At 37.1% G+C, this 9924-nt stretch overlaps 1 protein-coding gene across 3 annotated transcripts; it reads right to left on the bottom strand.

The window, feature by feature from the left end:
* Positions 1 to 2316: 2316 nt before the first annotated feature.
* Positions 2317 to 7939, bottom strand: LOC106812369 (peptidyl-prolyl cis-trans isomerase H). 3 transcript variants are annotated; one of them, XM_014816223.1, is made up of 7 exons: positions 7916 to 7939; positions 4531 to 4595; positions 4160 to 4228; positions 3924 to 3966; positions 3673 to 3765; positions 3400 to 3487; positions 2317 to 2957 (listed from the first exon to the last, which is right to left on the bottom strand). In XM_014816223.1, the coding sequence occupies exons 1-7, from the start codon at positions 7922 to 7924 to the stop codon at positions 2848 to 2850; spliced, it is 477 nt and encodes a 158-aa protein (XP_014671709.1). In that variant the 5' UTR covers positions 7925 to 7939; the 3' UTR covers positions 2317 to 2847. The 3 variants fall into 3 exon arrangements, with proteins under 3 accessions (XP_014671709.1, XP_014671708.1, XP_014671710.1); XM_014816222.1 differs by lacking the exon at positions 7916 to 7939 and adding an exon at positions 7690 to 7795; XM_014816224.1 differs by lacking the exon at positions 7916 to 7939 and adding an exon at positions 7533 to 7649.
* Between the last annotated feature and the right edge of the window lie 1985 nt (positions 7940 to 9924).

The following is a 9924-nucleotide window of genomic DNA, read 5'->3' as shown; positions in this document are numbered from 1 at the left end:
AAAAAAAAAAATGTTCGGTAAACTAAACGACTCCGTTGTTACAACGACGGACTGGCGGCACTCAACGCGCACGATCTGAGAAGTTGCGGGGCAAAACCACTTTCCAGGCCAAGGGTACAGACCGAGGGTATTTCTCTATTTATTCATTTAAGCAAAAGGATTGTTAAATATTTATAACGACAGTATAGTTTCAGTTATATATTGGAATAAATTTGCCCTAAATGAATACATCGTTCGGTTAAATAGCATTTTAAGGATTAAATATAATTGCACTTCAGTGTTTTTGTGCTGTGATTAGCCTCGGTCATTTAACCTGCCAAATAAAATGGCAATTGAGCATCTTTTTACAGGCGTGGCAGCCACTCCGTTCTGCGGGTGTTCATTGGCGCCGTTCAAGAGGTTTATTGTTTTAGCGGTTTTGTTGAGGGAGTGTACAATAGATTAATTAAGTAATCTGGCTGACAACATGACATGTAGGTTATAGACGAGTGTGTGTTATGCAGGAAGTTACAGTTTGTATTGTCGAGTCAATCCTAGAGGCTACTGTCCCGTTTAAGATTGCCATTGTTGGTCCACTTAATATATCCATTTTAATATTTTGTCTATGGAATTAAAGTCGGCCGATACTGTAAATATTTCTAATGGTGATTGAACCATGAAACTTTTTATGTAGCGCAATTATAACCTAAATTAGCTGAAAATAACCCTAGAACCTAGAGGCTACTGTTCCTTTAAACCGAGTTCTGAATTTTGAGTAAATAAGTTACAGTATCATAACTAAGTGCATGTATCAGTCATGCATGAATCAGACTTCCATTAAACAAAAACTAAGCTAAAAATGTTCTGTGGGCACGATAGGATAGTATAACACAGAAATAACACTCAGGCGTCAATATTCAATAATCACTGGGGATCAGAGCCCACAAAGTGATTTATTCGCAGGACTCATGGTTTACTCTCACGGTTCCTACCTCCAGTTGTTGTACACTCATGAAGCCAATATATTTCCTAAACCATGAGTTCCTAAACCACATAAATAATGATGCTTTACCACAACATTGACCAGGAAAGTTAAATATGATATCAGCAGGGATTATCATTCTACTAGAGGTGTAGCGATACACTAGGGTCATGATACGATACGCATTGCGATACACAAACAGAAAGAGTCAGTCGAAATAAATGGCCGAATTCTAAAATTATTTTACCATTATGTTTTTCAAGACAAATAGACAAATCTGTGAATCACTTCTAGACTATAGTCTATAGTAGTTGCAGGCACACATACCGCCGATAAGTGACGTAAAGTTAAGATTCATTCAACATGTTTATACTATACTACTTTTACTAGTTAATAAGTACTGTATTCTGTAATACTAAGTACAGTAAATACACTGTACACAATTGTCACATATGATTAGAGGTACCGGTATATAACTTCCAACTGTATGTTCTCTGACATATATAATCAGGGTGCGAAATTAACGGGAGTCCGGAGTCAAATACTCTCGATTTGGCATATGGATGAGTCCGTGTGACTCCCAGAAAATTCTGCCATACTAACTAGCCTCGCAGAATTACGGTATTTTTTCTACTAATGTGCAAAGAAAATTTGGCAGACGTGCAACCGCACAATCTTAAACATAACCACATGCGATGCACATGCGTTATCTTTCATTTTGAACCTTAGATTGCAGACTCCCTCATTTTGCTGCGGACTCCCTCTTTTTGAGGGTAGACCATTACTAGGGAGTTCGTTGTACTCCCATGTAACCATGTTCAAAAGTTAATTTCTACCCCTGTATATATAACCACACACAACACAGGCATTGACATTTTACCACCACAGGAGGAGGGGTACTGTGATCGTGGTGGTACAGTTTCAATGACTGACATGACTGTGTTATTCGATAGTAAATACGTGACGTCAATCCGACAATCGTGCAACACGAAACAGACTGAAGTGAACTTCAATTATAATGGCACAAATTTTTATCAAATCGAAACTAAACTCAATTAATTATATTGTAAGTTCAATATACAGCTATTGTAACGTAGTGTAGACGATGCGTTCATGAAGGAGAAGTCTTACCTCATCCTTTCGCTTTCGTGTCTTCTTCCGTTCGGCCATGATGGTTGTATTGCCGTTATTGCGCAAGAGGGCAGCACATATAAAATGGGTTATAATTCGCCCGAGAGGTGGCGTCTTTGTTCATATGAGTGGGAATCACTGCTCTCTATAATAACTCTATGCTACAGTATTATGCTTTAAACAGTCATACAGCAATTAAGGCATGCAATAGAAATGTGCACAAATGTTTTTTTTATAAAATAATGATTTTATTATTAGTCAAACTAAATGCAGTAATGTATTAACACATTTCATAGTGATACAGCTGAATTTCGATTTCGCAATGTAGCTACTCGTAATTATGATAGTCGACTCATCACAAATCATAAACATGGAATAATAAAACTCCTTTCAGACACATTCAATTTTTTACAAATCGCCATAACATGGGTTGCAGTTTGGTAGTCTTCTGGAGCTTATCTGTACAGCTGCTCAACACATTGTGACCCATGGAGATTCACCGCAAATGTCTATGTGGGAATGTCTTCTCAGTGTTCGATCCTCCAACTACCGTGTTGCAAGGAGCTAACGTAGAAAATTCCTACTGCGATACGGTTTTGTCTTCGAAATAGAGATCATCATCTGGTTCATACATCAGTCACCTCATATATGCCTGACAGCAATAGGTATGCAAGAGCAGGTGACCAGGCTGGGCCAGACCACAACATGATAGCAAAGGTAACACTGATTGAATTGCTACAAGGAAACTGTCGAGTTTACATCTCTCCACATTGCGATATTGTCACTGGGATCTTCGGTTTGTTGTTTGGTCCGATGGGTACATTTTCGATTTTCCTCATTACCAGCAATCCATCAACCACCCTGCCTGGATTAATTGTAAAAAGAACATTATTGACAGCAAGCACATACATGGGAATACATACCAGCCAGAAGAGGAAGAGGGAGACCAAGGACAAGATTGAAGGACTGCGTGCAGAATGACTTGAAGGAGAAGGGATTGATGACACACTAAGTGGAGGATATGGAAAAATGGAGGAGAAGAGCCCACTGCTGCAACCTCACTTGAATAGGACTAATAATGTGAAGAAAGAAGAAGAAGACATACATGGAGATATTAATTTTCAATTTGCAACTCAACAGATAGTTTATTTTTTCCCAGTAGTATTAAGCGAGTACTGCAAAATGTGAGATTTGCTACATACTGTTTCTTAAGAACTATATTAAAAGAAACTAGAGAACTAATTAAAAGCTATTATTAAAGCTAATTTTATCAGTAAACTATAACCTACACAGCTCAACATTCTTACCAAAAACAACGTGCTTTCCATCTAAGAAATCACATTTCGCACAGGTTACGAAAAATTGGCAGCCATTTGTGTCTTTTCCACTGTTTGCCTAGAATTATAACATTTAGTGATACATAAAGAATAATTTAATATATGAAGGGTTATACAAGATAATGTTACTATTAAGATATACAAAATATGTAACCTATAAAGTTACAAACGAATTTCAATCTACCTATCTGTGTAAGATAGCACAATAAACAAGGTAACAAATACCGGTAAATATACACATACCAGAGATAGTAAGCCTGGTCCACTATGCTTTAGTTTGAAATTTTCATCAGCAAAGTTACCTCCATAAACACTAAATACTCCTGTGCCATCACCCTGTAAATGAATTAAAAAATTATGCTGAGTGGTATTTTTTTTTATTGTGTTATATTTAAATTATAGCTAAAGAGACCCTAAAATTTGAGTAATAGTTAAGAATGTGCATGAAAATAGATGTGTTATCATTGATAATATTTTTAAATATAAATACTTACATTGACAAAATCACCACCCTGTATCATGAAGTCTTTTATGACTCTGTAAACAATATAGTTTTTTATATAAGTCACATCTATTATAACACAAACTAGAGCAAGAAATATATAATTTATATAATAGAAATAAATAAGTGTCTGAAAGTTTGTGATTTAATAACAAATAAAGTAATAAAATACAATGCAAAGGTTAGCACAAATAAACTATCCAAATTGCAATTAAACAAAAGACTCACCTATGAAATATTGCTCCTTTATATCCTATAGGCACACCATCTCTTCTATACTCCCCAGTGCAAAACTGTCTAAAAATGCAAAACAACATAACAGTTTAGATGACTGGCTTGCAACAGTAAAGTTTGTTAGAACTGTTGGAAATTTAAATAATTATTTCAATTCAGCAAAACTGTTCACTGATATAATTACCTGAATTTTCACTCATGGCATTTTAATAAGATAATACCTATTAAAATAAGGATTCAGAAAATAATCCACTTGACAAGTAAAACCACAAAGAAAATACATTATCAGTAAAATACCTATATTTTCAGAAATACACATAACAGTGCTTTAATAGGTGTCATCTATATTCAAATAATTTAGCTACCTAAAATTTTCTGCTGACAAAGGTACAATATCAGCATAAAGTTCCATCTTCATTCTTCCAATTTCCTAAAATATAAATACCATTTATGATTTTACTCTAAGCTATTTTACTTAAATTAACTCAGAGTTATTTTACTGTCACAACAAAGCACTTCCATTTCTGCAGGAAATTAAGTTCGTCAGAAGTCAAGTGGTGTAGTTACTAGAAATTAAGTTCATCAGAAGTCAAGTGGTGGTACTAGGTAGGTTAATATGTGGATGGGTTGACACACTACCTGACTAACTTTTGCTGCCATCATAACTGGCAGCAGGATCCCCCCCCCCATCACACCACAGTCGCGCACCATGCAGGCACGCACGCACGCACGCTTGCCCACAGTCATATATATATATATATAGCGTAACATTCAAAATGTTGTTTTGGATCAACATTTGAAGAATTTCTATAATTTCAGTGCATTTTCCTGAACCCAATGTTAAAAAATGGCTGGTGTAGATCCTTAAGCATTTTTCCACAATTCTGATGATAGTTGGAAAGTGGCATCACCTGAGGCTGCAAGTTGCAGGAACACCGCCGTCACTAGAGTTGCAGCTGATTGAAAACTGTGAGTTGGGCAAAGTGCGGCGGCAAGATACCATGTTGTTGTGGGTGCGCGTGTGCTGCAGCAGGAGTGTGGTGTGGAGGAGGCCTGATACGACAACGACCACATCTGCCTTAATGTACCAGCTCTATATCTAAACCTAACCAATCGGTGTGTAATGTTCAGTAATGAACAGTTTGAATGGAAAATAAAAGTTTATAGTACCGTTTTGTGTAATAATAGCCAGTGGAAGGGGGATAAAGTGCCTCCTCCACACCACACTCCTGCTGCAGCACACGCGCACCCACAACAACATGGTATCTTGCCGCCGCACTTTGCCCAACTCACAGTTTTCAATCAGCTGCAACTCTAGTGACGGCGGTCGTTTGCCTGCAAACTTGGCAGCCTCAGGTGATGCCGCACTTCCCCAATTTCAGGTGTCAAATGGGAACCCACGTACCTCCTTCTACCTGCATGATATAAAATATCTAGAATTTTCCATTGACAATAACTCACATGGAAAAATCATATTACTCATATTACAACAAAAATTGCACGATCAACTGGTATTATATCTAAATTAAGACTTTATTCAGGGCAAATGAGTTGCTTCGCACTATTTGTACTATGGCCCTGGTCTATCCTATCTAATCTATCGGTCTTCGAATTGGGGTAGCAGGCTAACAAAACCACTTAAAAACGCACTACAACTATTCAAAACAAAATTGTTAAACTTATCAAAATTTGCAACTGGAGGGATCATGCAACCCGCTTACTTTTATGTATTTGCAACGCTCAACTAAACACATCTTATAATTTAGCGAGGGCTAGGTAATTTATGTGTCAAATTCAATGCCAGGTATCCTCCTGAATTAATTTGTAATTATTTTAAAAAAGACAGTTTCAGATGGCTCATCATACACCAGATCAAGAGCACTTCTACTTAATAATTTAATTCTTTCTCCCTAGAGTACGCATAATACTCGGTTTTAAATCAATTAAAATCCGGCTGGAGTTAAAACTTTGGAACGCCGTATCTGTAATTAAACACGGCATCCACTACTATTAAACAGTTCAGTTATAAATATAAATTAAGCATGCTTCAACAGTATATCTCTTAATGACTAACATATCTGGGTCATGATTAACTAGTTCTCTACGTCTATTATTATGTCATTTCTTGTTATTTTTTTGCGATTGCTGTAACACTGGCATGTGATTGCTATTCTTTAGATAATATTTATTCAAGATATTTATTTATTTATTCTAAACGCATGTTTCAATGCAGAACCACTTCCTAAGTTAATTTTCATATAGTAATATATATGCTAATGAAGATACACCTTGTACATAGCATTTAGTTGAGTGTGATTATGTTCCGAGTTATTTTTTACGTGGCGCTTTATGTATTGCTTGCAATTGTTAGATTGTGGTTGTCATCTGATCTGTTAATAACTAGTTTCTTTATAAATATGTATTCATTAATGTATTATTTTACGTATCATAAACGTATGCACTTAGCCTGTTTTGTTATAAATTACACTCAAGACTGTTTATTTATGCGGTCATTACTGTAAATATTTTGCTCAAATTTGTTTAATTTTTGGAATTATCTCTACTTATATCCTGCATAACATGCAAGCAATTGTTAATCATGTAATTTTCGGATCTCATACTTGTATTTATTCCACACTGTTTTCGGCTACACATTTAAAGTTCACTTATAGCTAAAATATTATAATAAATTACTCTAGAACAATATTTTAGCTATATTTCTTCCGTGACGACAGCTGCCCGCTTACTTCTGCATTTATAATTTTTTCTAGAGGATGGCTGACTTGTTGACCGTATGGTCTTTTCGCCATCCTTTCGCTGTATGGTTTTCTTATTTACCTTGTTAATTTTTGTTCTAGAGTGTTGTAAACAATAAGCGAGATATAAACATGTTACTGTTTATGTCTTAGCGTACTACAGATATGGTATCCGCCGAGGTAGGTTTTAGGTTGTTTTAGTATTATGTTTACTATTTTATATGAGGTATGTTTAGGGTTAGGTTTAGGGAGTTAGGGTTAAGGGTTTAAGGGTAGCAGTCTGTAGGTACAAGGTCTGGTACGATTGTGTATAGGCAGGTATATGTACCTCGGGTACATATCTGTAGTACCTGATACGACAATGACCCCTTGAGCTACATTTAGATGTACCTACTAGTACTACGAAATCAAAGCGTAGACCTAGGGGGTAGTACTTCTACTTCTAGGACTATGACTATGACTATGAGTAACAAATTAATTATACAAACAACTCATGGAATCCGACGGACCGACATGCGACAAGTATTGAAGACTCACTAATGTCGTAATGACCAATGACTAATCATTGACATTGTTGACACTAATGAGTAATGAGTAATGTCATGACTAACCTAATGAGTAATGTCAGTAATGTGACTATCAACACGTGAACAATAAAACAAACGATTTTTTACAGAAATTAAAAGCCGACAGCATAAATTTCTGCGAATCAGAAATTCCAGTGCGATGTAGGCTGTTCTTCTGTAATACTAGTTAACACTAACATACTGTAGTTCCAACTGTAACGTCGAAAAACACAACTGGGTTTGAAGGATTTGTGTGGTACTGCGCCATGATGTTTTGTTTTGCAGTTGCCGCGGAAAGCGGAAGCACGATTGCGCACGGAACGCACGCGCTTCGTATCGTATCGTATCGTATGTTGTCCCACTCTTGTAACTTGCGAGGATATTCTGGGAATGTATACTTTTATCCCATCATTTTCATTGATTTGTACCTCCAGCATTTATTTCTGCTAAATCTTATTCTTTGATCCCTAAGTATCCATTTTAGTAATTTCCTCATTTCGCTTGCAATCGTAGTTTCCTGTTTATACTTTCACCACCAGGGTGACCAGGGTCGCTTAGCATCTGTTGTAATATGGCGAATGTCGTATTTTCCCATTCTGTATTCATAACGTGAATTAATTAATGTTACCGGCCAACTTGGTCAGTCTTTTCAGACATAGAGATTAAGAGGTAGTTATCAGGTAAGCAGCAGCAGCCTAATAAATTAATGTTGCAGAATCTTACGAGACATCTCTACGTAAATTGCGTTTTAGTTTTACCGTACACTTTACCTATGGACAGATGCCCGAATGTTTGTGTTACTATTTGTGCTGGCAGTGGTATTGAGAAATGCGCGAACTTGGCGCTCACTCTTTCCTACCTGCTCTATCTTTTGTGAGGGTTTTGTTCAGGAGAGTGTGTAGTAAGATTATAACCTCAAGTCATAACCTTAAGTCAATAAACTCAAAATTCACAGAAACCATAGCTAAGACATGTGTTTATATGTGCTTCAATATGCTCAAAATTCACAGAAACCATAGCTAAGACATGTGTTTATATGTATCTAGAATTTTAGAAATGTAACTCAAATCCTTTGCGAGATATTAGAGTTGGGGCGTCTGAAACATCTCACGAGTTAGCCAGCGAATCGAGCTGAGCGATCTCCAGACGCGTCAACTCATCTCACGAACCGAGCTCACCGATCTCCAGACGCGTCAACTCATCTCACGAACCGAGCTCACCGATCTCCAGACGCGTCAACTCGGTCAACTGCAAACCGAGTTGGCAGGTGAACCGAGTGGACCGGAGGCCCCTGTGGCTGTGTACAACAGAATTTATTCCCACAGTTACACAGGCCTGGTGAGGAGACGGGTGTTAGAGCTAGTAGAGGTAAAGAGAAAAAACATGAGTACGTATCAGATAGAGAAAGGCGGGCAGATGTTATGATGTTACATGAACACATGATGTTAGGTCATGGAAAAGTAACAAGCATGCGGTAGAGAAGAGTATGGATGTTAAAATAAGTGATATAATTTAACGTAGAAGTTTTCATGAATATAGGGAAGCCTGAGTAGTGATAATGGCAATGCAGTATAGTGGGAAATGGTAGGGCGAAGAAAGTTCGAGTTGGAAAAGGCGGTGGAGGAAAGTTGAAGTGAAGGGTTTGGTGGATTAATATATATCATGTAAAGTAACGCGGATAGTGAAGGAATGTAAAAGACCTTAATCAAAGTGGAATAGGAAAAGGGAGGTTGAGAAGTTGTGGTTTTTTATCTAGAAATTAAATTCCCTTCTCTTCCTATTATTTGGGTTTCATGTAATTCATTATTGTAAATTTATTACATTTTTACAGTTAGGCATGCATATGTTTTTATATACTTACAAATTTACATTCCATTAGAATTAAATATTAGAGATTCAAGAGATTTGATTAAAGTTCTAAACATTTTGATTAACCAAAACATTGCTGTAGCAAATATTTAATACCATGAACACGTGTATCTTCATGCATACATATGTTCAATGCAATACTAAGCCACTTTCCTATATTGTCCAAAACCAGTTAACACATTCTCATTTAGGATACACTCATTGCCACAGGCTGCTTGATTAGCAGTGGACAGCAGTAAACATTGTCATCTTTACTGATTATGTTGCAGTTTGTGATGCTATAATGGAGTGCGATCCTCGGATCTCTACTGAAATGTCTGACCAGAGGCCATGGCGGCAGTACGACGCTGATGTCAATGGAATAGTGAAGGAAGTCAGTATTCCACAGCATTTGTCATGCTTATGTATTTCGTCATAATTAGCTCATCTGACATAGTCAGATGCAGCTTGTAGAATCGCTTGATCGTCCGTCCGTCCGTCCGTGCGTCCGTCCGTGCGTCAACAGTTGGGCACAAATCTTAACCGCTCGACGTACGGTCACGATATTCGGCACATCGGGGGGGATCGT

The sequence above is a fragment of the Priapulus caudatus genome, unplaced genomic scaffold, assembly GCF_000485595.1.
Source record: "Priapulus caudatus unplaced genomic scaffold, Priapulus_caudatus-5.0.1 Scaffold639, whole genome shotgun sequence".
NCBI classification, from domain to species: Eukaryota; Metazoa; Priapulida; class Priapulimorpha; order Priapulimorphida; family Priapulidae; genus Priapulus; species Priapulus caudatus.
Note: the sequence above shows the minus strand (reverse complement) of the source record. Positions and strands in the feature narration are given on the sequence as shown.

Coding starts and splice junctions, on each gene's coding strand:
- LOC106812369 (XM_014816222.1), bottom strand. CDS start 7,755: ATGGCGCAGTACCACACAAATCCTTCAAACCCAGTTGTGTTTTTCGAC. Junction 3,967..4,159: donor AAAGGAGCAATATTTCATAG/GTGAGTCTTTTG, acceptor TATTGTTTACAG/AGTCATAAAAGACTTCATGA. Junction 2,958..3,399: donor TGGAAAGCACGTTGTTTTTG/GTAAGAATGTTG, acceptor CAATTAATCCAG/GCAGGGTGGTTGATGGATTG.